This window comes from Symphodus melops (assembly GCF_947650265.1).
Source record: "Symphodus melops genome assembly, chromosome: 10".
In the NCBI taxonomy this organism is placed as follows: domain Eukaryota; kingdom Metazoa; phylum Chordata; class Actinopteri; order Labriformes; family Labridae; genus Symphodus; species Symphodus melops.
In genome coordinates, this window is record NC_136700.1 from 21,761,451 (window position 1) to 21,789,409 (window position 27,959).

The 27,959-nt window shown below is 39.1% G+C and overlaps 1 protein-coding gene across 1 annotated transcript; it reads right to left on the reverse strand.

The window, feature by feature from the left end:
- Window positions 1-737: 737 nt before the first annotated feature.
- LOC306830031 (alpha-2-macroglobulin-like protein 1) lies at window positions 738-27,715 on the reverse strand (the record flags this gene model as incomplete). The annotated part of the gene is made up of 35 exons (XM_079353248.1): window positions 738-1,111; window positions 1,880-1,985; window positions 2,724-2,792; window positions 2,869-2,959; window positions 3,362-3,480; window positions 4,480-4,695; window positions 5,284-5,480; window positions 6,482-6,647; window positions 6,801-6,875; window positions 7,961-8,117; window positions 10,205-10,286; window positions 10,886-11,062; window positions 11,155-11,238; window positions 12,000-12,051; window positions 12,601-12,722; window positions 14,640-14,766; window positions 14,859-15,087; window positions 15,440-15,596; window positions 16,541-16,637; window positions 17,541-17,747; window positions 18,330-18,479; window positions 18,650-18,786; window positions 19,043-19,106; window positions 19,421-19,648; window positions 19,862-20,017; window positions 20,707-20,816; window positions 20,966-21,080; window positions 21,198-21,315; window positions 21,923-22,007; window positions 22,108-22,276; window positions 23,031-23,051; window positions 25,057-25,115; window positions 25,352-25,508; window positions 26,565-26,751; window positions 27,627-27,715. 35 exons carry the CDS (start codon window positions 27,713-27,715, stop codon window positions 1,068-1,070), a joined length of 4,419 nt encoding a protein of 1,472 aa, XP_079209374.1. The 3' UTR covers window positions 738-1,067.
- Window positions 27,716-27,959: the final 244 nt, after the last annotated feature.

The window sequence follows — 27,959 nt, forward strand, 5'->3', positions numbered from 1 at the left end:
TCTGGCTCCCCATCTCTGGCTGATGAATTCTTTATCAAAACAGGATCTTCACCCTGTGCCCCTACAAAGATATCATATTAAAGTTCAATTAACTGGGGCTTGACGATCTCAATGACATGATTATTTAAAATCATGTCTGTTGATAGGTGTTGTATACATTGTTGTTATCAATGTTAGGAGAGGAAAGTAGACGTACTGTAAAGAGGATGTCTGAATGATCAAATAATACAATAAAAAATCTAACGGTATCATATGGACAAAAAGAAATATTTTTGACACACCTCTTTGTACTTAGAAATTTTATTGATAGCCAGTTACAATTTGAACTGTAGTACACACACACACACATCTGCCTGTAGAATAAATCACCCAGCACTCATTAAACTTAGATGTTTATTTTTTCTCGAGGCAGTAGACTCTATTTCACACAACACATGAATTGTTAGAAGACTTTTCTCGAACTCTACAGGATCTATCGTTAAGGTTCCAGAGATGAGAAGAGAGACAGCAGTAACTCCTGAAAGTCATTCATGACATTCACATGTAGAAGTATTACAACAAGAACAATCATCAGCTGTAACACCCCCTTTACCCCAAGAAGAAAGTTCCTCAAATTACACAGATATGCAGTTAAAAGAAAACAAAGCCAGACACCAAGTTTGAACAGAGGAGAAAAATATAATTGCAAAGTTTCCCTTTTGCCACACAGTTTATCTTCGTACTAAAGTATCTCCTGTAATAGTCCTGTCAGGCTTTGCTGGTTTTTACGAGTCCTAGATGCTTTTATCTGGACAGGTAATGCATGCAATTAGTTACCTGCATCAACATGCATTTTCTTAAACATACAGAGTGTGGAGATTTTAACTTTTACTATTTAGCTTTTTTTGGGAGAAAGCCTTTTTTAAATCCATAAAAATGTACAACATCAATAAAAATACAAACTTGCAACTTCATGTAACATAATTGTATTTTGTATGTTTCTATCATCAAGAAACTCTACGTTATGTTTCTCCGTGCATTCAATGCAAAAAGAGACAAACTGTCAACACAGAGTATTGAAATGATAATTACTCTTTGCAGGGGCTGTTGTATTCAGTGACTGCCTCATCACCTGAAAAATAAAATAACACATCAGACTCACCTTAATATGACAGAAAGAAGAGAAAACATCAGCGTTTTGTCACTTTAAGGCCTGTGCATGTGTAACAATCTGCCGGATTTCATATATATCATATCACAATGACAAAATAAAAAATATATACAGATGACATTAATTTGTATCAATCAAACCAGATTTGGTTTAAAAAAACATGACGGCTCCCCCTACACAGTGGTGATTTCAGAGACACGAGACCTCACAGTCTCCTGATCAAACGTGACTTCAGAAGGAAAACAAATATGGAGTACGATTGATGTCTTGCGTGTGACATTGTAAGGGCATTCCTGTTGTTGTCATAATGCCACAAACTGTTCTCCTATCTAATATTCCTCTTGACTCAGGGCACAGTTACTTGTGAGCCCTGAAAGCGACTCAATATTCTCTGCTCACTTTCAATTGGCTACTGCGATTTTACGTCAAAAGCAGCCCGAAATGGGATTCAAGATCGAGGTGGCTATGACTTAAATGGAAGCAGTAAAATAATCGTAATGACACACACACTTAAGGAGGATTTAGGCAGTTGCAACAAGCCTCTAATCTGGGCTCCAAAATCAGACTCCAGATGATGACACCAGTGGCTTCACTATACTACGCTGAGAGGAGGTGGAGATATTGTCAAACCAAACACATTTGATCATACCCCCAGGTCACGAGCAGTATTTTTACCTGCAGTAAAGCAAAGGAAACTTAACATGTACACAAAGAAGAAAAGCCTCTTACTTGTCTGGTAATAGTCAAAGACTTTGACCACAGCAGGTTTCAGGTCCTTGACAGGCTGATCTTGCTGCAAGATCACACTGTACATCCTGTCTTCCCCCTGCATCATCTGCAACATGAAACACAGTGTCATTCTACGTTCTTCATCATACATCATACATTGAAGTTGTCAAAATAGTTTTTGTTCTTTTTTTGCAACCATTTAAAGGGCTTCAATTTAAAGTAAATCAAGTAACATTTCTTATTACACACTGAAATTGCCAAGTTATTTTGTGGGGATTTTTTTTTTATTTTTTTTTTTTAAATATGACAGCTGAAGAGAAACAGGAAGTGTTGGGAGAAGAGAGCGTGGAAGGACATGCAGCAAAGGGCCAAGGTCAGTTTCTATCCCATGGCTGCTGTGACAAGGACTGTAGCCTCTCGACATCCTTAATACTTGAAAGATTAAAGTAGATGAGTTCTGTAATGCTCCCTTCCTGTTTATTGTTTACTGGCGATGTAGTATTAGAAAGTAGTTTTTTTTGTTGTTGTTTTTTTTAGGGTTCATTTGCATCTCTCACCGCTTTTGACAAGGGCTTGGTCATGGAGGCTTAATCATAGCTCTCTCCAAATAACAAACCAAAAAGAACAGAGACCTGGATCTTTCTGCAGTGTACTTGGATTTATTTTGTTGGAGACTTGTTTTTTAGAAAAGACGAGTGAACTATAAAGTGTTTTATTGACCAAACTAAATGCAATCTATGAGGAGTTTCTAAAAACGCATCTTCATTGTTTGACCATTTTAATCCGCGGTTTAAAAAAAACATAAAATCAAACTGTCTTCAGACACACTGTCAGTGCTTCCTACCCCGTCCAGGTAGATGATGATGTGTCCAGCCTCCGTATCCACACGCTTCACCAAGGGATTGTCCCTCAGCTGCAAAAGAACAACCTTTAATTAGAGAACTCAAACTTTCAAGAACATTTGTTTATGCAGCTGTGGAAGAACTCACCAGCTGCACGGAGCTCTCATCTACAATATATCCTGACAGCAGTTTGATGTTGATGAGCACCATGTTTGTTTCCTCTCTTGGGCCCTGGTACCTGCACACACAAACATACACACTAAGTCGGACACCTTGCGTTAATCACAGTTAGGAGCATATACCCCTTTGTTTGTTTTGTGAATTAGATGCATTCTGTTAGGCTAATTTGCAAAGGTTGGCTCAGTTTAGCCCAATCTTTTTCATTTGCAGCAACTTCTGCCTCTGTTTTTATTTTATTTTTTTATTTGGTGCAATAGCGTGACAAACAGGTGAAATATACATTATCATAAAGCACAAAAAACAAGCAGAGAACATTAGACATTACAATGTTTTGTGACCCATGTTTTCATAGGTGTCATATTCAAATGTTTGAAGCCAGTGAGAGTATCCATCGAAGTTTAGTTCAAAAACAAAGACACACAGACTGACACACACACAATTAAACACACAAAAAGAGAACCTGATCAGTACGAAGAGGACGAGCTGAGGCTGGTCAGTCTCACACTTGGCCAGCGGGGTGACAGTGATATTGAATGAGGAGGTGTCAGGGGGAGGGGGGATGTTATAATACATCGAGATCTGAGGAGATTGACAATATATTTGGATTCAAACGGCAACAAAAAACAGATCTTTCAAACACATTTGCACATTTGTCAACAAACTGATACCAATTCATTTATAACACTGTTGTTAATGTCGACCAGTTAATGTTTTGATTCATTCTTGAAAATCTTTTCAGCATCTATTCATGCGTTTTTGACCAGTGAGACACAACTTCAAAAAACTTATTTCAGAATACTTTAATTTCTTTATGAATATTGGCCCAATCATTTTATCCCGCAGTTTTGCTTTCACACTCCACTCTACTTTTCACACTCCCTGCCTGCCAGCTACGCCCACCTCATCAGCCAGCTAAATTCACCTGTTACACAGCTGCCGCTCATCTGCAATCAAGCCAGTATGAAATCCTCTCATGATCACTCAGACACTGCCAGATTATTCTTTGGCTTCATGCAAAAGCTCACAATACTCTGTGCGACCTGGGACTGACTCTGCCTGCTTCTGACCAGTCTTCCATCTGTCCCCTGTTGGATTGTTTGTAATTACAGATTGTTTTCTTGCCTGCTGCTTCGTTGTCAGTTGTTCGTCTGTTCCTCCACGTAACCTTTGCGCTTTTCTGTGAGAGTCAGTCTGTTGCCTCTGGACCTCACCACATCTGTATGTGGGTCAGATTTCAGCGGCCAGAGCTCCTGGACATTACAGAGGCTACAACAGCTTTGAGCACTAACATAAACCTTTGTGACTCCTTTATCAGTCAATAATTTAAGTGAAGAGCAACCCTGTGTTTTTGTGTGCTGCATTTGGATGAGAACACCACCTGTCAGAAGCATTCTGTAAAGTTAGTTTATTGATAGTGGTGTTAGTCTCTTTTTCAGTCTAAACATGATTGGCCTCAGATACAGATCTGAATCTCTTCTCTTTCACCCCTGAGCTGCATTAATCATTCTTTCACTGTTACACTTCTGTCACACATTCTGCTATTCTAAATGTTTTTGGCTCACCCAGTTGTTGATTTACCTGAACCAGCACACAGCCTTCTCCCTTAGCCTTCACTGCGTACTTTCCGGTCACCTCGCTCAGCTCTTCCTCCTGATACAGCAGCCTGTTGCTTTCATCCACGGTGAACTTTTTCAGCTGGCCTTTCGGGGATGTCACCGTCACTGCAACAGTGCCCTCCTTGCTGTAGGTGGCAGCAGCATACTTAGCCAGAGCCTGGAGGGCCACCACGGTGTCCTGAGGAGAGATGTGGGAGATGAAGGTTTCTCATTAGCAGTCTTTACAACATTTTTAGGGGGATGCTGCTCGTGTGAGCATGAACAGCTGAATGTTTCACAGATTTTACAGACTTTTTCTGCAAGCCCCCTGGTAGTATCTCTATATAAAGTCTGGTCAGCCACTGAAAGCCAAATGCAGCAAGAAGTGTTAACATTTTTTTTGACAAAGTAGGGGTTGTTGATGAGGTGTTGAGCTATACTTGGTGTGCGACTAGTGCAAACCATGTACACGAAACAAAACTGCCTCGTGTTTTTTTTTTTTTTTTAATCCCAGTTTGTTCTCTTCTCTTGCATACTATGAATGTGTGTTGCACTGCTATAAAGGAACTTTTGTCATCGGTCTCTGTTGCTTTGTCTGCCACGTTGGTATCTTTTTACGCCACGTCCTGACACCACGCTCCTAGTCCCATTCAACACGTCTCCCACTGTCATGTGCATGTGTAAACAAGCGTCTCAGGAAGACTTCAGCGGAAGCCTGCCTGACATTTTCGAGACTCTTTTACAAGTGTAGCTACATAGTAGGAGCGGCTCCATGTGTCTGCTCTACCTGTGTGGAGGAGAAGCCACCTCGTGGGTTCTGCTGCTTAACAATCCAGTGGACGAGGCTGGAGGCATAACCCAGATTGAAATCTGGCAGGGTGGGACCAGAGAGCAGAGCCAGCAGAAAGTAGGAAGTCATCTCCACCTCCAGAGAGTCCACATGTGTCGTTGAAGCCCCAACTCTGACCAGGTGACGTGTGCCTCCTGCCAGACGGAATAAAGGAGGCCTCATAAATTTAGCAGGGACTAACTCTGTATGATCCAGTTAATATATTAGAAATATACTGTGTATATAGAGACATCTTTAGGAAAGATGCTTCTGATTAAGGTTGTACATTATTCGACTTTCATTCTTTTAATATTGCAGTTAGAAGAGTTAAATGCATTTTTTCCCCCCAGACTTGATATTTTTTGTTCATATTAAAAAACCAAACGAATTTAAAAGTTTAAAATCCCCATGGCAATAAACAATTTTCTTTCTGGTTTTAATCCAGCATTCATGTTTTAAATATTCAGAGTATTTTTACTTTTAAATAAACGGTATTATCTCTTTCTGTAAACCTTTCAGATGTCTGATGACTCAGCCTACATTTGGTGGCGTTAGAGACTATTTCTTAACTTATTAAAAATCTTTGTGGAAGTTAAGGATCCAGTAAATTCTTCCCAACGTTAGGTCCCACCTGCTGTCTAGTGATTGGTTTAATGCTGTCTATCTTGTTTAATTTAGAAATGCATCATGACGCAGCATTATACTCTTGAAGTTCTGTTTCATGGGAACTTTAAAGGTATTAAATACTATAAATAATGTAAAATGTAATAGAAAGCAAATACAATTCAATAAAGAAAATTAAAAATATCAGAAAACAAGATTTAAAAACATGTGAAACTACTGACTTATATACGTGTTTCAATTTTCTCTTAACTTGACATGAAACCAATCAGAAATTAAACGTAGGACGAGAAGTCTTAAAGTAACACTTCATTGAACCTTTCTCAGCGTAGGTATATCTGCCAAGACTCCAATTCAAGTTTTCTTTTTCTACGTCCCTGAAAATATCTGTAACTCTTCAGCAGAGGCTGTTGTTTTTCATCTGCGTCTTTAATGAGCCTTTTCCTGTTTTTGTTTATTGTTTTCATGATGCTCAATGACGGCTGTAGATATTGTCTGGGACGTGCAGGTGCTGTTAATGGTTTCACTGTCTCACCTGTTGCTTCTGACTTCTGGTGGAGCTCTGTGAGGAGTTTTATTCTCATGGCTTTATCTTTAGCCAGAGTGAAGGTGTAGGACAGCAGAGCGGTGGTGTACAGGTTGTCCACTTTGCCCTTTAGTGCATTCTTCAGACAGAGCAGACCGTTCAGCACAGCGGGCTCCTAAAACACCAAAGACGGATGCAGAACAGTGTACAGAGGAATATGCAGACATCTAAGTTGTCAGTACAGGGGAAAAAATTCAAAATTTTTTTTTTTAAAGAGAGTTTGACAAAACGGGGGGTTAGGGTCTGAGGAGAGCGACATCAGACTCACCGTGACGTCATCGTCCAGCTCCAGCATGGCAGCAACAATGTAAGCCGTCAGAGTCACATCGTCACTCACTCCGCCCTGATGGAAAATGACATCGATACACTCAGCAATGACCTGAACTGAAGTTCTAACTTTTAGTTGAATAACTTTGAGAGGGTATAGTTGGGCTGACTGTACATTGTGGTTGCTGTTTAATTCACACTTTTACTAAATCCAAAAGTTTTTCTAACACTTAACAGCCAGGTGCAGTTAAAGTGACAAAATGGCCGACTGCTGAGAGTTGGTGGTAAATGTGCCACAGTACTTCAGGGATGTCATGCACAAACTTTCCAGTGAACAGGACATCAAGTCCATCTCTGCAAGGAATACGTAAGCGATTTGCATCACAGAGATGACAGTGTTTTTTGAATCTGGAACAGCTGCTCTTGCTGACTCAATCCAGGGAGGAGATGTTATAAACGGGGACATTTGTAAAGACTTGACTTCATAGTAAATTGGTAACAAGTGTCTCCTCCCCTCCAGCTCATCTGTGGACAGAATAAGCTCTGTCAGAATGAGTGCGGCTCTGTGCCGCAAAGAGTGAAGATGCTGACGGTTTGACTCCAAAATTCAGATTTACATGGCAAACTAACTGAGTTCCTGCTGGTTTATTAACCAACAATTATGAATCCCCAAAGCTACTAAAAATCTAAGTTTTTTTTTTTCCATAAAGGAAACATTTCACCTTTCATTCAGAAGAGGCCTGAAGATGTTAGAGAGGAGACATTTAGCCATCCTTGCCTTTTGCAGTTAATCTTCCTTTGATACTATTAAAATCTAACTATTGATGGCTAACCTGTTTCGATAAGGCAACTAAAAAAACAAGTCATTTCGTGTGTTTAACTGTATAGAAAAGGATCACTGCACACCTGAATGTGTGATTGGAAGAGGGTCAAACTTTAAGACAATGACACTGTCTCGCTTTGTGTTGACATATTTTTATGGTCATACAAAGTTTCTGAATAACCGGCCATCGTCAGTTCATTAATTATACTCCTTTTTATTTATCAAGCAATCATCCTCAAAGACTCTGTGCTGTGTTTGTTTGCAGAGCTCTAACTGACTGATAATGTGAAACCAGATCCTCTCATCTTAAATGTCTTCACTCAAAGTGAAGTCATTACCTTCATGCCATTGTGGAAAAGTTTCCCAACAGACTTGAAGCAGCCGTCAGCCTGCTGCAGTCCAGAGAGCCACTTCTTGGCGTGGTTAATGTGCATGCTGTCCACAAAGATGTACGAGCTCGCCCCGCCGAAAGACTTCATGACAAAAGCGGTCAGCCTAAACGGACACAAACGCACACACAAACTTATTATTATTATTATTATTATTACAAGACATCTAATCTTGTGTTTGTGTTGTTCAAATGAACAAAACAAGCCTAATCCGAGAAAGAACAATTACACAAACACACATAAGTATGTTTGTATGCGTTTATAAATATTTACATTTATATATTTAGAAGATTAATATGAACAACAAGGCCATTACACATTATCACACGTGCAATATCCCAGGACATTACCCACCCACTCAACTGCCACTTCCTTCCCCTCCCTCTGGTAGGAGGTATCACAGCCCGCTTCAGCAGAAGCCTCGTCCCCTCAGCCATCCAATGAAGCAAAACCTCAGATAAATGTATGCAACTATCTTTGTCTCCCATGGACCCCAAATGATGTATAGCTGTAAACTGTTTGTGTGTATGCCCCCCCCCCCCAACCAGCCAAATGAATGTTTTGGCTGAATGTGTTTCATAATGTCTGATGTCACTTAAATGTATGTTTTTGTTTATCATGATTTGTCTGAACAGCCTTGTTGAATCTGTATTATGACAACGTGAAACTGTGGAAAAGAATTTCCCCAAGGGGACAACCAATAAACCTACTAACTAACATATTATCATAAACCTTATATTTTATATTATAATATTTTCTGAACAAATTTATAGTTTTTATATTGGGGATAGTATAATGTGTATGTTAAGGATAATAAGTTTTTTTTTTTTTTATGTAAGTATAAATGTATAGCTTTTGTAAGTATGTATGTATAAATACAACAAACTGACAGGACGAGTAATAATTAAAAGTAATGGGATGAACTCCACATGTCTTCAAACTCCGCTTCAGAGGTTTAAAAAGGAAGTCAGGGGATCGTCGGTGGCGCAGTGGCAAGGCGCGCGATCCCATGTATTGAGGCTATAGTCCTCGCGCGCGGGCGGCCCGGGTTCGCGTCCGGCCTGTGGCCCATTTCCCGCATGTCTCTCCCCACTCTCTCTCCCTCATTTCCGACTCTATCCACCTTCCTCCCTCTACAATAAAGGCATAAAAGGCCCAAAATAAATCTTTAAAAAAAAAAAAAAAAAAAAAAAAAGGAAGTCAGAAGTATTCGAGAGCTTCTTTTGTTCGATGTCTTTCATTTTTCTTGTAGAGGACTTTTTTCTGTCCACTTATTTGTAAGTTTTCTTTTTTTTCTCTTTTACGTGTTCAAAAAAACAAAAACTAACTAAAATCTGTCAATCAATGGTTCATGTTCTTAAGGAGTCACAGGCTTGTTAATAACACTAATGCGGACCCTTCCTAACAAATTCAATCTACGATATTGATGCTCACACTTCTTTAAAAGCTCTTGTTCCAGGCTCAGGCTTTATTAATAGATTGAGACAATCCAATCCCATTCCTCGTCTGAATTTTAATTCAATAGAACACTTGAGGGTCCTCGTTCCTCCTTGACACAAACACACACCCACACACACACACCACCTGCCAAAACTGCCCAGCACCCTTTTTCTAAAAGAAAATCCCTCGAGGCGATGTCCTTTAAGCCCATTAAATGCACATATTAATATTTTCTGGCAGGTCTCTTCACAAAGTAAATTATTAGGACGCTCGCTGGTGCCAAACGCCTCCCACTGCGTCTGTGGATCGTTTTGAGCGTATCAGATTTGAGCTGAAAATATTTTGAGTTGAACAATAAAAAAAACGCTTTTGATAAAATGCTCTGAAATGTTTTCTGAACACTGATGCAACACAATCATACCATGAGTTATAGAAGTGAAAACATCAACTATATATTATTCATGTTATTTGGTCCCAAAACAAAGTCAACAAAACTTTGGTGAATGTCCGAATTTATGAAATGAGTGTTGGTGTGAATTTCTCCCAAAGAAAGGTCAGTGAATAAGGCTCACTGATTTGTGCTTCTTATAATAAAATAAATGAAAGGACGGAGGATTTTCTAAAGATGAATCATTGAACCATTGTCTACATGTTGATTGAAAACAGCTTGTCTATGTATCTACAGTATGTCATTAATCTAATGTTTGTATTTATTTATCCTACTCATTATGTCTCTAATTAAAGAGAACTGACCAAGTGTTTCCAGACTTATCGCTCGTTCCAAAGGCGCTGTAGGAACCGTCAGGATGCTTGTATTGAAGCTGCCTCATATATCCTGTAACAAGATCAAGAACAAAACTGTAAGCACAGATAACAGCTCTGCCATTTAACAATTCAAGGGGTCCTGTTATTTCAAATATCAGTGAAATTATATAAAAAACAATACCAGATGACAGGTTAAAAAAAAAGATTACTTTTCCCTATAAAGTATGAACCAAAGGAATGAGATTGAGGATACAAGCAGGAGCAAATGAGTTTCCTCTGGAGGATGTTAAGAAATAGTGTGAGAAACTCAGACATCAGGAGAGAGCTCAGAGTCGAGCAGCAGCTCCTTCACATCGAAAGGAGTCAGTAGAGGTGGATCAGGCTTCTTGTCAGAAATGCTTCATGATCAGATCTCTTCTAAGTTGTCCAGCACATCTCCCTGGATCTGACCCAACGCTCGCTAGAGGGGTTATGTACGGGGAACACCCTGAAGTCTCCACTGAGGAGCAAGAAATCGTTGGTAGGGAGAGGCGTGTCTGGTTCTATTTGCTTAGTCTTCCATCACATCTCAACTCCTGACATGTGAAAGATGATGAAGGACAAAGGAAAGGTGGATGGATGGATAAGTCATTGGATGGATAAATGGCTCGATGAATTGGAAAAACTTACCTGACTTCATGTAATCATCTGTTCTATCCAGGATGTCCTTGGTCAGCTGATTTGTGCTCTTTAGGTAGTCAAGGATAAAAACGTTGGGAGCAAAGTGCAACATGTTCTGCTCCCCGCAGCCATACGGCATCCTCAGAAGGTCTTGAACATTCTTCAAGGCCGTGCCCATCAGGTCACCTGCAGGAGACACAAAGGAAAAGTTTACAACACTACTTTCTGCAGATATGTCAGATAAAATGTTGTTAGTCCTTATAAGCTGGTTCATTTACCCAGAACAGAGACCGACGCCCTGACTGATCCCTTCACATAGTCCTTTGGCAACTCAAGAGACATGTTCTCCTCCACTGGCTGCTCTGGAAACATGAACAGCAGAGAGAAATGTTGTGTGTGTGTTCGAAACATATCTCAACCCACAATAAATAACATGTTAGAGCTAATTGTTGACTGCAATGAACCTTGTAAATATATTTTTGATGTGGAACATATGATGAAAAACATGACTTATTTACATCATGGTGTTTCTGTAACAGGGAGTACTCCGCAGTTTAAAAACCTTTCAACACTGTCTGCAGCTCATTGACTGATTGATTGATTGACTGAAGCATCAAAGCCAGGCCTAGGTGTGACTTTACGTCTGAATTAGAGCTGAGACGGCCAACTTAAAGTTTTGCACTGTGGATCAGCTGGACTTAAGCCTTTTTTTTTAGTCGAATTTAGTTGAGGGAGAGTCATTTGTAAATCCCAACCACCTATGCACATATGCATTCCTAAAAAATATCTAGAATATGTCAGGTGTGCTCTGGATATTCTCCTGACCTAGCTGTTTACGTATGCACCTCACAGCAGGAGGTTGCAATTGTTGTCATAATTACTGTAATATCTGAGCATGGTACTTTTTGTTCTTGCATGGTTGTGATCACACTAACTATCCATCCCCTTTACAAACAGAAAAGAGTAAGAAGTGTATATGAATCATCCACTGACACAGCTCTCTATGGCAGAATGACAGTGAAAGGTGGATTTATTAAAGGTTCTTCACTTTGTTTTAAGTTAGAAGATGAAGATGGCAAGTCTGGTACAGTATAAGATGCTAAGGTCGTCTGTGAATGCTTACTTGGAGGACAGAGGAGGGCGCTGTGACTGACCATCTGTGGCGTTCCTTCAGCCTGGTGAACACAGACAGAGATTGACTTTAGCAATACAGATTTGAACTGAATGTCTGTTTAATCGTTTCTTAATAATGATAAATCAATACTTCAAAAAAAAAATGTTTTAAAAATTGTGAACAGGAAAAATAATGAATTTATGCGCACACAAAACTCAAACGGGAGGTCAATCTACACGGAGCCTCTTCCACGTAGGCTGTACAAAGAAACTTTTAGTCCAATTAAACGAAAGAAACAGAGTAAGATTACAAGAGAGCAAAAAGAGCCATTGCAAGAGAACATGAAAACTCTTAACTTAAACTTTTATTCTGAGACTGGCTGAGACTAGTTAAACCTACCACCTTAATATAAAGTTTATTCTTGTTTTGACTTTCAGTGGAGGGAATTTGTCACATTTCTACCCTACCCGACAAAATTCTAACAAATTTACCCCCCTCCCAAAAAAGACAATGTATAATGCATAAATGTTTAAATGCTTTTTAACATTGTTTAGTCCTTCTTCATAAATATCCTTTCTCATGAGGTGTGTTGTGTCTGACGGTCACTGACCTCCACCAGCAGCTCGCGGATCACTGTGTCGACTTGGCCCTTCTTTGGTACAGTGGTTGGCTTTTTTCCACACAGTTTTCCGGTCTTCAGAGCTTCTGCACTGACCTTCATATTCACCTGACCTGTGTGCACACATACATGGTGTTATTCTGAAAGCAGAGCTGTGTATTGATTAGCTTTTCCTGTGACAGTTTGTGTACAGAGGCATCAGCATCCTGCCTGCTTTCACACTCATTATCCTCCCTGTTCCCTTTCCTCCCCCTTGTTTCCTACCTCAGTCTTCCTTATTAATCCCCATTTGTTGCCTTATTACCCCTCATCCATGCTCCATCTTCCAACCCCTCCTCTTCCTCCCTTCACAGCCCACAATCCTTCACTCAGAGGACATGTACAGATCGCCCCCCGAGGGAGAGCTTTCTGAGTGTTTCGTCAGAGATACTACCTGACTTGTTAGTACAAGTGATTGTCAGCGTTCCTCTAAGGGGGAGTTAGATGAGTGCAATGTGACATTCATCAGAGCGTGTCTCAATCCGTGCTGATGGAGGCTGATAGAAATCCTCTGCTTTCAGGGCCATGCAGCAGAACAAACACAGCCCGCTGTCTTTGCTTCCAGCAGTGAAAACGTAACGGCTGTCAATGCCCTTAGTGCAGATTAATTAACTTCTTTTGTCTAATTTTTGTCACTAAGACTGTTTGTTTGTTATGAAACAAAACAGACAACTACAGGATAATAATGATGATGTGAAGATTGCATTAGATCGTTAGTGAGAAAAATAACAGGCAGAGCTGTGACTGGTTAGCATTGTTTCAAAGACATCTGCTGGAGAGGAACTGATTTTATACCGTAAACTTCACTCACAAAATCCTGTACAGGCTGTAAACTGTCTTATATACAATATACATTTCAAATAATACTATATATGATACTAGCATTTCTATCATTGAATTTCAAAGGTGAAGAATTGTAGTTGATTGTAGTTTTCATTTTATGATAGTGGGTTGCATAAAGTTTTATCACTGTGGCCTCAAAGCGATAACGTTTGTGGTTCAAATCCCTGTCAGACAGGACCCTCTCAGTGTGACACTAGTATGTTCTCCTCAGGTACTCCCGCTTCCTCCCACAGTCCAAAGACAAGCTTGTTAAATTGCCTGTAGGTGTGAGTGTGACTGGTTGTTTGTTAGCGCTGTGATTTACTGGAAAACAGTCCAGTGCACCTCTTGCTGTTAAGGGATCGATGGATATAATGATTGTAGCGTATAACATTGGATAAATGTAGATGTGTCAATGTGCATTCTCTCTTTAGTTCAGTATTTAGATAAACTAATAATTAAGCTGGTGATTATTTTTAACAACCTGCCTTGTTCCCAAAAAGACTGCATGCATTGAAGTAATGGCACTTACAGACCAACAGCCTTGCATGCTTTGTGAAATACACAAATGCAGAATGGTGGGGTGATGTCTTGATGGCCCTCATCTGCAAGTTTTATATTTTTATTAAATTTAACCAATAAGGAAAGCACATACTGTATTAATCAACACATCTGTTAAATGCCACAATAAGCTCAATTTCATAGCAGTACATGAAATAAATGAAATAACACACCCATATACAATTGGAGGGGGGGTGTGTATGTTTAGTGTCTGCTGTGCGGTCAAATGCTTGCATCTCGCAATTCAGTAACACAATGAAAACTGTTATTTGTGTCTTTCAACTGCCCAAGGATTTATCTGTGATGTATTTTTTGTCTTTTTGTATTTCTATGTTTGGCTGCTCATTGTCTGTCTGAAACTTTGTTTTTTGTGTTGCTGCTTGTTATGTTCAAGACAATCTTGAAAAAGAGATTTTTAATCTTAATGAGTTTCTCTTCCTGGTTAAAAAAAACCACACACTGGTACACCAATATCACACTATTGCAGATGCAATGTGTAAGTAATTTAAAGCACTTTGAAGTCAATTTCTTGTCTCAAAGATGCAAATTCAGTTAGTATTAAATAAAAGGGCACTGATTGAACATTATTTCTGGTCAGTTTTGCATACCTAAGGCGGTTGGAGTAACGATCCATAAGAAGGTCAGGTTCTCTTCAGCACACAGACACACACTGTACTGAGAGCCAGCATATTTCTTGTACGTGTACTGGTCTGATTCAGCCAGTGTGATTTTCATCTGCACACAGAAACGCATACCCAGTGTCAGAAACAGATTACGTCATTACACTCTTTAATCCATTTGAATCAAACTCATCTGTGAATAGTTACCATAATGCAATCAGAGAGATAGTTGAAGACGGTGGCTTTGAGCGTAAATGACTCCCCTCGGATGACGGAGTAAGGCAGCGTGAGACTGACAAAAAACGGCTTAAAGGCGGTCAGTCCGATGTTGGGCGACACACCGAAGCCCTCAGAGGAGGAGACACAGAAAGCTCCGGCCACCCATTTGGTGATGGTATCAGGAACGGTCTCCTTCAATTTTACTGAACCTCGTTTTCTGTCACACAATCAAAAAAAAATCTGTCAGCATGGATTTTGAAACTCTAATCTACATAAGAATGTAGAATCTGGTATATAGGACCATGAAAATTGTATTGGAGAAGATTTGAAACTAGTGATTGATGTGTGATGCTTTCAACTGTCTCTGCAGCTGTCAGCGTGAGCAGCAGGTGCTGAACTAACAATGCTGTAAAAGCGATGGATGGAGTTGGAGTCTTCCACGAAGTGGGATTAGTGTATACTTGAGCATCCAAAAGCATTATTTCTTGGTTTGAAGTTCAAACTGGTCTTAAGTAATATATCAAACTCATCATAAACCACACCATAGTGTTCTAATATTGGATTATTACCCCACGACCACCAGGTCCCAGATCCAGGTGTGAGGAAAGAAATTCCTGGTTGCCTCCTCAGCTTTTTCCTCTGCTGGTGGGGCGGCGTTCCCCAGAGCTGCCTCATTACGTTGGAAATTCTCTAGTTCAGTAGGTGCTATGGCAGGCAGTGGCATAGCTGGATTTGAATAAGAAAAAAATGCAGATCTGAAAATAAGTTGTACTATAATAAATCTCCCTAGTATGTGAAGGAATAAATCACCCCAGCCATTGGTTGAAGCAGCATATCCACATGTTCAGAATCTTATTGGCTACAAAAAACCTCAGTCAAAGGCACAGTTGCTGGTAAGTTCATCAGAACAGAGGCATACTTCTTCTTTAAACTCAGGTGCTCATTGGCTATCATAGACTGACGACAGTGAACAGAAGGTTCTAATTTGCCGAATGAAAGTGTCAATCAAAAGGTGAGACTGTAACCTTTTTGATCAGTCTGAATGATTTATTTATTTAAAAAAAATAATTATTACACAAAATACAGTTGGAAACTTTAAACATAAGTGGCAAAATCTGAAGCAATCCTTGGATTTTTATGGATGTAACGTGTTGAGATAAAATCTCTCACTGAATACAGATCATGGGGACAGATTAGATAAAACAAGAGTAAAATATTTTTCAGCTTTAAATTCAGAAGCTTTTGACAGAAGAGCATTTGTGGCGAGGTTGTTCATAATAATAGGTGAGAGACTAGAGGATGTTTTTCCTGAACATTGTAATATCTTTGCTCTCTGACACATTGGTATCCAGGAAAAACAGCTTGAACCAGCCAGTCAATCCTGTGACTCTGAACTGTTATCAAGATCTGGATTTGCAGCCCTGAATTACTGAGTTATCAGCCAACATAATATCATAGTTGCTTTGGCACTCATTATTGTACAACACAAATAGGAGACAGGCTCTAATGGTCTCCTTGGAATTATTTTGTTCTCTTAAACCACTACAGAACAGCGTCATCCACTATGAGCGCAGTTAAATATTCATCATTATTTTGACAATATTATGGCCATTTTCTTCATTGCCAAGGACACAGCAGTCAGAAGAGTATACAGAAATCATCAAACTTACCTGTATCTCCTCTAAAAAAAGACACATAGGTAGGCACTGGACTGCAGTCACGAGGTTTTTTTGAAAGCATATTGGTCAACAGTTTCGTTCCAGTTTCCTCGAAGACGGAGAGAGAAAAATTGTAAAGTATCAGTTCATAAAGATAGGCCCCACTTAGGGTTTTACAAGTCTTTTTTGGATGTATTGTGAGTATTCTCGATAAAATATTATAAATGCATGAATTGTGTTGAATGTCAAGGTTAGACACTATCCATCATTAGAGCATTGGTTCCCAACCTGGGGTCCGGGCCCCACTAGGGACGCTTAAGAAGAGTGTTTTATTATAACTAAAATCCTGATAAAACACTGATTGAGTGATGGCCTGTTCTGTTGTGATTAACAATAAATACACTTCAAATTGAGGTGATTTTTTCACATCATTTCATTGCTTTTTTTAATGTGGGTACTAGGAGGGTTCAGTTTTACTTAGATACAGTATGGTGGTTTCAGTGTGGTAGCATAGCAATGATGTGCCTTAAGGCTTAAAATTACTTGATCAATGAAATAAAAAAAAGAATCTTATTGGCATAGGGATTAATGTGTTGGCACTTAAAGTCCTAATTGCTAATTAAAAAAATGTAATCTAACAGCCCTTACACTTTGAGAAAGATAACTACTGATTATTTATTTTTGAATACATTTCACAAGTTTACAAAATGGCAGGCCTTTTCTCCTCCTCCTCTTTTGTGCATGTAGCCTATGGCTAATAAAACACATTTCTGTGCAAGTTGACTCGTGATTCCAATGATTGATGAAACATGAAAGACAACAGGACTGAGTAGGGGTAAAAAGTGTTTGATGGGCTGGGATAGAAGTTTGAACATAGAGATAGATGGAGCTACAGTATGTGGAGACAAAGAGATGGAGCAGTGAAACAGAGTATCATTAAAAAGAGATTAACAATAAATACTTTTGAAAGTATAGACCCAGATGCATATCACAGAAGCCTGTTTTTACATACCTTAAATCTGCTGAAAGCATCATTCTGCTCGTAGGGCACGTAGGGCGGCCAGATTGCAATATCAGGAGCAATACGCACAAAGGGCAAAGTCACAGGCAAAGGTTTAGGCGAAGGTTCAGGCTCACCGCCCTCACAGGGATATGGCTCTTTGTCGTCAACCCTATAGTCATATCCTGATAGCATCTGCTGAGGCAGCTGGTTGTACATCTGCACAAAGAACAAAAGACAAACACATATGAAATATAACTTTTTGTAAGTCATCAGTTTAGGCAAGGGTACAGTTCAGTCACAGTTGTGATGGAGGTCTAGATAAATTTTTTTTAAGAAACAGTTTGTTTTGGTCCACAATAGCTTAAAATCATCACAACCCAACTAACAAAGCAAACCTCACACAAAATCAAAAAACAAGCTAACGTGTAAATTATAATATTTTATTCGCATTGCTCATTTTAAGGCCCTTACAATCTGTGGACAAACATAGGTGTTTCTGGTCTGTCACTTGATTGACCAATTAATTTGGCTCTGCGTGTGTTTATTTGACTTTTTTATTCCTAAATTCAGATCTGACAGTGGAAAGTAGAGATAAACCAAAATCAAGATATATATTCAGAAAGGCCTTAGAGGCTTAGGGCAAACGGTGCCAAATTCTAAAAAATCAGGGTGTCCAAATACGATGACCTCAGTAGTTATTTAATATAGGTATAGTTTAAACTCATCCATGATTTAAAGTCCTCTAGACAATCAAGCAAGGGCTGTACCTCAAAGAAGCACTGAATATAAGAGTCTTACATAGTCAACAGTGAGTTCCTGCTCTTGCTTCTGCAGGAGGATACTCAGGTCGATGGCTCTGACAGAGCACACAGAGCCTGGCTCAGCTTTGAGATGAAGCTTGGTCTTCTCAGCTGGAAGCTCCTGGACGGAGGAGAACTTCAGGGACACCTGCACATTAGACGTACAGGTTATTAGAGCTGAGGAGACTAAAACTACTTGACTGATTTTTCACCTAAAATGCAAATTCCTTCATATCTTACATTAAAGAACTACACATTTGAATTCCTGTTTTGTATCTTTATGGTACAACACTTCATAATGGGTCATTTATTTGGTACCTTGTTATTGAAGCAAAGCTCAACAGGGAAGTTCATGCTATCGGCCACAACCTCTCCACTGGGCAACACGGTGTAAATGATCACCTGAGCATAAGGTGCCAGGTTTGTGACCTGTCTGAGCTTTAAGGACAACTCTCCTTTGTTGATTGAGACACGAGAGCAAATTAGAACACCATGAACATGCATTTAACACCAACATACTTATTTTGTAATATAAACATTTTGTAACAAACAGTACAGAATTCCTGTGTCCAAAGTCTAATAATAATCTGCTTGGTTTACCTGACGCTATTTGAGTTGTACAGTATATATTTGTCCCATGATAGTAACTAAAAAATACTGAAATGGTTATTTAGGGGAATGTGTGAGCTTTTGTGTGTAAACAATGCTTACCAATTTCAGCTTCAACAGATGCACGAATGCGGCCGTACTGCTTCATTACCCCTTTAGACATTACCTTAAAAGAGACACAGGAAGAGATCATTTATAGTAATATGAATGCCTATATACATAATAACTGTCTAACTGATACAATTGGTTTCCTCTAAAAACAGTTCAGACCAGCCATGGTTTAATGATTCAGAAACAAGACTAAAGTCAATGACATCATTTACAGCTTCTCAAGTGTCTCTGTGATGTCCCTTTTATAAGTTAACACACTTCTACATCAAATACAAACTTAGATCAACATAGTAACCTGTATGACAATGAGTCACTATAAGCTGCTGGTTATAGCAGCCCATAGTTTAACATGATGGCAATGAATCTTACCAGGTAGAAAAAGGTGAGGGTGTCTTTCTTTTTTTTTTGCGCCTTTCCCTGGATGATGTACTGAGCACGCACAGTCGCAGATCTGTCACAGGAGATCTGCTTGTCGGCCAGCATGATCTTCAGAAAGCTGTTGCTCATGGAGTAAAATCTTAAAGCTCTGTGGTAGGCTGATCTGTAGGTTGGGGTGAATTTCGGATATGTAGGAATGTTTACATTATCAGTTGCAGCCTGCAGATACGACAAAAATGACATTTTGACTCATTAACCAAGATGAAATAGATAATTGATGAAAAAGATGAATATCATTTTAAATCGGTGTTGCTCACTGATCACAAGGGTAGAAAGTTCCTTTAAATATTGACTGAACTGTTACTAAAATAAGAACTTGTATCAAAGCACTATAAAATAAGTTTCTCACTCAAATTAAAAGGCTTGACAAACCGTTAGAGAAACAGTATCCTTCCACGTGGTTGTGTCCAGGGAAAATGATGCCATGCCGCTTGTGTCTGTCATAAGCTTTACTTTTTGTAAGGAAGAGGTAGACAGAGTCACTTTGGCATTGGCGACAGGTTGGTAGTCTGGACCGATTACTTTTATCTGCAAACAAAACAAAATCAAAACAGAAGCTTACACACAGCTGTCTGAGTCAACCACCTCAATCCATCTTTATTGGTATAACCCAAATGCAAAATAACTTACACATTACAAAAGAGCAGGTCGAGACTGTACTCTTTGTTAAATCATAAATAGAAGCTAACATTAATATACCATGAGAACAGCATTCACTTTGTAAAGAAACGGTGGTAAGGAAAAGCTGCTTTTAACAGGTAGAAAACTCAAGCAGAACCAGACTCATGTTGAAACTGTGCTGGCCCTCCAGAAAAGACTCTGTTCATATAACAGAGGGGTCACCTACAAATATAACTTTTTACTAAGACGTAAGCATTTAAAACCAGAAACAGAAATTAAAGGCAGGGTAGGCAATTTTCTCCAGATACAGTTGTGAAGATTTGGGTTGAAAATGTCTTTAGGTCCTGACAGTAATTAATAATTAAAGGGATCTGAAAAAGAAATGAAAAGAATGTTTTCTTTTGTAAAGATGTAAAAACTTCGACCGATGTCGGCATTCAACCATGTGGTATAAACCAATCAAGCCTCTCTACCCCATGCATGCACGAGCCCACACTCAAAGCACGAGCTGAAACTGTTACACTGGGGACTTTAGATCGAGACTTCCTTCATCATGAACTTGATCAAAAAATAAGTATAATGTCAGCGATGATTACCTTTCCTTCGTACATGAGGCCAGGCTTGTACGCTGTGGGTGTATTCACAAAGGAGACCGCTCTGATGACCCTGCTGATGGTCATACGTGCGCTGCTTTTCAGAGTGACCCCTAAACAGTAGAAAAGAAACACATATTAGGATTCTTTTCCTTGCTACTGTAACTGCTGTAAGTGTCTTGAGATAACATTTGTTATGTGTTGGTGCTACACAAAATAAAGATTGATTGATCAGGAAGTATCCAGTAATCAGTCAGCCGACCTGTGCCAAACTCCTCCAGTTCAGCAGTCACTTCGAAGCTGTTGACGTACATAAAGTTGGTGAGGAAAAACTCGGCCATTTTCACGTTTTGTGTTGCACAACCGCTTTTATCCGTCTGGCAGAAAATCAAAAGTCAACACAAATTTTCCTTTAAAAAGTTCCAAGGTGTGGAAACAAAGAAATGTACATACAGAAAGCCAATTGCATTTTAAGTATAGAGTAGATTACTCACTTTCATATTAAAAGTCCGGCAAGGATTTACATCTTGTTTCCTATAATTCCAGTATACGTAGCCTATTCTGCAGAACTCTGCCTTGATTGAACCTTGAACTGGTTTCCCATAAGTGTACCTGGAGGACGCACCAGAACAAAGAGTTGATTTTAAAGAAAGTCAGAGCTGGGGTGATGATTGATTATAGAGGACATTTGTATTGAACATTAGCATCTTCTCATTGCCTACAAGTGCAGGAATCAAAAAAAAGCATAACATTCTCATACATCAAATCAAAGGAAATAAAAACTTATTTTTACACTGCTAAAATGAGTTGAAATGAATTGATTTATCTGTAGTTCTCAGATTAAGTCTAGGCACAAAAACTGCGTTGATGAGATTCAGAAAAGAAGAGTGATTTAGAATCTTAACTCTGATATTTTTTTGGTGTCACACAGGACATGACCTCCAGCCTTCAAGGGGAGAGTCTTGTGTTTTTGAGCTCATATTCCCCTTCACTGCCGCTCTGTAGCACTGATCAGTTTTACAACTTTGTCACCAGAAAATGTAATAAATAAAGGTTGATTTGGCTTGAGTTATACACCTGCTGTTGACGAGACCTAGCATTTATATACCGTGACCTGATTTTTTTTTTATTCTCCCACAAATACAACTAGAAGATGACTCAATAAATGTCTTTATGTCCAATAAATAGGTCAGCTTTCATTGTCCTGTTGATCACTCACTTTCCACAAATCTTTAGCGGGACCTCTTCATCCATGATGCTGACCACACTGGGCAGTTGAACTATAACTTCATATTTTGGCGGGACTGAGGCAAAGGAAAATTATATTTAAAAAATGATACTGCCGAAAATGTATCAATGTATCAAACACTTCATTACTTTTTTTTTTTTTTTTTTAATTTTTACCAAATTCCTTGACCACAAAAGTGTGAGTTATTTTTTCTCCTTGGTCGGTGACAGCGCTGATCGTGTAGGTTCCTTGCTCTGCATCAGTATTCATGGGGTGTGAAAAGTCAAGGATGCCAACATCAATATCCTGATCCAGCCACTGGGCGATGCGATTAGTACTGGGGTCCTAAAGAGAGACGGTAACTGATAAAGGTAATGGATATCTGGTGCAGGTGAACAACAAATTTACAGAAGAGGACTTAATGATGAGCAATAAAACATAACAAGGTTTGCCGTTTTTATAAACTCCCTGAAAATTAAGACACTTTCTTACTAGACATAAATAAATAAAGATCCTTAATTTGTAATTGGATGCACCTGTCTCACTTTGCACTTTTCAAATGTTTGGATTTTTTTTTCCACCAAGGATTGAATGAGGATATCTTTCATGAAGTGAATCAGTGAAGCGAATGATGTCTCTGGTGGTTTGTATACTTATAAAGGTGCAGACAACCATAACAGCTGTTCATTTTTTGATAAAAGCATATCATTTGGCACCCTTACTGCATAGTGTAAGGCATAACCCATTTTTAATATTAGGCCATAGTGAATTTGCAATATGGCACCAATGGCTGCCGACACCAACTATTTTCATTTATTTGTCTTCTCACTGATTGATATAATGGTACTTTATATAATGTTAATTTTAAAGACAATAAGTTAATTTCCTCTATCATAAATAAAAGAGATATTCTGAGTTGGAGATGTTAATTTGACAAAAACATTAGTTACCTTTAGAAACAACCCAGTGCCGTAAGAATTAAACCTAAATCAAATGACTTGTTCATTTGTGTTATTAACACTTTCAATGTGATTTAAAGCAGTTGGATGAAGATGCACAATAGGAAGCTTCTCTTACAATCCTCATTCATGGATCTTACCTGGAGCTCCACTAATTTGAACTGAAAAAGAAAAGAACATGAAAAGAACATTGTGAACGTGGGTGAAGTATAATAGAATTTGAACACAGCACAAAATGGTTTAACTTGATTACATCTGTGATCAGACCATTTAAAAATGGACAGCACTTCTCTGTCCTTTGCAGTTACATTGAATCAAAGCCAGAATATCCCCGTGATGAGAACCGATGTTGCACGAGTGATGTAATTTGGAGCCAAGAATTGCAAAGAAGGGAGCTGGCTGGACGAACCACAGAATGATGGCACGCCCCTTCTGCTAACCTAAGCATACACCCGGTGTGTAGCTTACTTTATGACCTACCTATACTGCAGATAGCCAGCAAGGGAAGCTCTAAGTATTCTGGCTTCACTCCCAAACAGCTGTTTCCCTGTCCCTCTTTATAAACAGTTTATGCTTCTGACAAAATTAACAACAAAAATAAACAAAAGTAAATTAAAGCTTGCCTGAGTTCAAGCCAAACTAGACTGGTGCATCAGTGGCCGTACATTATGGACAAATAGTCCCAAACAAAAACAAGATTGTAGCATCCTTTTTCATACGTGGCAAGTAGAAACACTGTTTTCATATGGAAGAGCTGAATGAAATTCATGTCTGCTGCACAAAGCCATGTTTTTAGCCTCTCAGTGTAAAACGGGAAATGCTTTGGGTTTGTTTTGTTTCAGATGTTTGGGTCAAACACCAAATGAACTCTGACAGCATGTTTATCACACGACTCCATACAGCACTTCACACCCACACTGTCTTTACATGCAAAAAGAAAAAGCAGCCCTACTTTCACCTCCCACTCACTGAACTAAAATAGACCTCCTTCTTCAGACTGCTCACTACAAATTACTCCAGACGACAACTACACTCTACCAGAACGTGTCATGTAGTATAACAGGATTTTTTAAAAGGGAAAACATTGAACCTACCACTTGTGCTATAGGGAGGAAATCTGTGTCCAATGAGACCATTCAAAACCTGACTTTTGGTGAGATAAAAAGAAAACACAACAGTTAATTCATTCATGTAACAAACTAACATCATATGAGGAAAGCATCAGTACAAAAATACTCAAAATAAATTGAATAAAGTCCTTCAGTACACTTTGCATTGAGTTCCAGCAGGTACTTATAATGAGGAACATAAACAATAATCCGAGACTGGGGACAGAGCCAGCGGTGGCAATCAGGGGGAATGCAGGGGAAAAGCCATTTGGGGAGAAAAATGCAGATTTAATAACTATATCACACACTTGTAGATGCTTTAGATTGCCTCTCAAGGGGTTAAATTAAAATATTTATCTTGCATTGCGCTTAAATGCACCACAAATCAGTTTTGTGTGTGTTTTTTTTTTAAATCTTAAGCAGCTACAGGTGTGATGAAACCTGTCCAGCATCTCCAAAGAAACATGGCTGGAACATATTATGATAACATATTATGACAATAATCATATTGAATTTCCACACTGATTTAGAGGAAAGTCTGTGAGTGTTGTTTGTTTATGGAGCAAGAGACATGATGCAAAGCGGAGGAGAGTTGGCACAAGCAAAGAAGACACAAAACAAGCCAGGTACAGTATGGTAAATACAGACACCTACTGTTTACATATATTCACATATTTTCACATAAGAGTGGCCTCATGTATGCATAATGTTATTTTTGAAATAGATGATGTTTGGGCTGCACAGCGATGCAGAGGTTAGATCAGTTGCCTCACAGTAAGAAGGTCCCTGATTTGAATCTGTGTGGAGTTTGCATCTTCTGTCTTTGTATGCGTCGGCTCCGGTACTCCGGTTTCCCGCAGTCCAAAAACATGCTCATTAGGTTGATTATGGACCCTAAATTGAAGGTTTGTTTGTTGCAAACTAGTTGGTAATAATGAGTTCAACAATGTAATCAGTGTTTTTATTTCTGTTCATATCAAGTAAGTAATCATTTGTTAATGAGGGCCCTTTCGTCTTCTGTCTGCCTCATCACAATGTATTTGTTGCACAATTTTACCAACCCAACCTGGTTTGTATGTTGTCCCCCTTTCCCTTCACATGCTGGGTTCCTAACAGCTGAATGAGGCACAATTCCAACAGTTGTCAAGCCTTGTCTCAGAAGTATGCGGATGCTATAATTCAGTCCAAAATAGTGCTGCTGCAGCAGAATTTGGTTAGCAGGCTGAGCCGTGTGAGGATTGTATATTCTGCAGTATTTCTGCTACAGTAAAGGAAACATTTTTTAATACCTTTAGTGTCCTCCTAATAAATGAGAGTCTAATAAAAAATAATAATGATAATTCAAAACTCACCAGGCTGTCCAGGAGTGTAGATTGGTTTATCAGTTTGGACGATGAAGATGCTTGTAGGGGGTTTAATGAGGACTTTGGTTGTCTTGCTAATTGTATCTTTCTTACCCTTAAGAACCATAATAACGCTTGCCACCGTTATCGAGTTCACTTTAGGAACCTGCAACAGCACAACAGCCACATCCATCAGTCAGGAAACAACACATCACACCAGGGCACACATGACATGCAAAAAGGATCCGACGCCAGGCTTTACAATGGCCTCAGTGTCCACGTCATTTGATTTGATCGTCCAAATACATACAGTACCTATAATAAATACAATCCAGCTTACATGCTCATCTTTTTTTCTAACCTTCATCTAAACGTATGCAAACAATTTTGTTGGAGTCATCCTGCGGCTTTGCGTTTTGAATATACTTCAGACCGGCAATACATAACGTTATGACAAAACACATACACAACATGATGAAGACTAAGTGATGGAAGCAATTGGTCTTCTGTTGCTTAAAAAAAACAAGACTTTTCTTTTTGTTTGTTTTTTATTGTTGGGGTGTTTTGTTGGTCTATCCCTATAAGGGTGGGGGGTGGAAAAAATGCTTAAAGGGATACTTCACCCATTTACATGAAGCTGTGTATCATTAGAAACATGGTAGTAGTGTTGAATGGTCATGAATCCAACCCTCATTTTGCCCTGAGACGAGAAAAATATGTTTTTCTTTGCCTGGAAGTGATGCAAAAAGCGTCATATTGCATCACATGAAGAAAACTTCCAGGCAAAGAAGAGATTTTTCTCGTCTCAGGGCAAAATGAGGGTTGGATTCATGACCATTCAACACTACTACCATGTTTCTAATGATGCACAGCTTCATGTAAATGGGTGAAGTATCCCTTTAAAAGAAAGTTGTAAACATAAATTGTAACTGGAAAATCGAGGAACAGTACCTCGGGATGTTATCTTGAGTGATTTTTCTTAAAAAAATTAAAAACAAAACAAAGACTAACAGTGTTTATTTTGAATCAAATTAAAGAGAAGGAAAACTGAGATGGTAAAGTGTGCATCCCCTTGACATTATAAAACAGTTCAGCTCTAACACACGGCCAGTGAAATACAAGAAAGTATCAAAAATAAATGTTTTGTACATAATATGTATCTTAACTAACACGCTAAATAACCACAGGTATCCTAACTATGTGTACATAAAGTGAGACAGACCTCAAAGTCAAAGCAGCTGTAAAAGTCACGTTTGATTGACTCCTCCACGATGAGAGTTTTTTTTTTACTTGTCTCCATTTGTAGGATAACAGTCAGATGGATGGGCTCTGTGGGGTCGTGGATCTGTGCACATAGGCTCTCCTGTTTTCCTCCCCTGAGCTGGGAGCTCACTGTCACTGCGTAAAGGCTGGATGAAGAAAAGCGTATTTGATTAGCTAAATGATGAGGTTATAAGTTACAGATTGGACCATTGTGAGCAGAAAATCGTGCAAGTGCAATAGTCCAACTGATTATTTTCAGTGAACTGACTTTGGAGTCTGTTTATGTCATGTAATGATGCATCGCCATAAAATCTAAGATCAATATAAGGGCCAATTCAAATCACTGATACACAGATTTATTGCAATACCAGCCGGGGGCATTATGCCTATTTCATTTGGCTTCTGTTGTGACATTAGTAGCTGAAGAAGTGAGGTGTATATACAAGTGAAGATTTTGAGGGTGACAATGTGTCTTGTTTCAAAACAGGTTAAAAAAGGGAGGTGAACAGTCAAGAGGAAAACATTTCTCTTATCTTGGAAGAGATTGAGCACATATCAAATTTTAATATGATGGACATATTTGTCAAGGAGCTGCTGGATTACAGGATGTTTTCTGCTCGCAGAAGAGCAGTAGTAGTAGCGAGTGTAGAAGAAGCTGCATGTTGCACAGCATTTCTGTTTTTCCTTTTTGACTTGTACAGAGAAACAGCCAGAACTGGTTGCAGCTTGTTCTCCATGTCCTTTCTTGAGACAGTAAAGCAACAAAATGCAATGCAGATAACGCTTAAGTGACAGAATTGCAACAAGTAACATTTGGGAGGGAGGGAGAGAGACGGCAGCAGGCCTTGCATACACTTACTTCCACAAGAAATATGTATCTGACATGAAAGCCAAATTTGATAAAAATTCTCCTCCACAGGCTGGCCAGTGCAATTAGTGACCACCTGCATCTTGCATAAACATACTTTTTTTTTGTAGGCCTTATGGAACGTTTTAGTTGTATAAATTAGGTCTTACTTACGTTTCTTTAAGTTCGTGGGCCGATGTCAGAGTGCTCAGGGCTGCTGCTGCTGCGATGATGACAGTGACAATTTGGAGCACAGGTGCCATGTCTGCAGATGAGCAGCAGGCAACTTAAGCGGACTGCAGAAGGAAGCACTTCAAGCGCCAATGGCACAGCCTTCAAAGTTGCTCCGACATCAACAGTAGCGATGTGGGATGGCTGTTAATATCCTTAACCTCTGCCACCTCCGCCCTTTAAATTTACTCTCCCCAAATATGTTTTGCAGCCTCCTCCCTGATCTTAAGTTTATCTTCCTGAAAGTTTTATCACATTGCCCTGCCCAGAATTTTT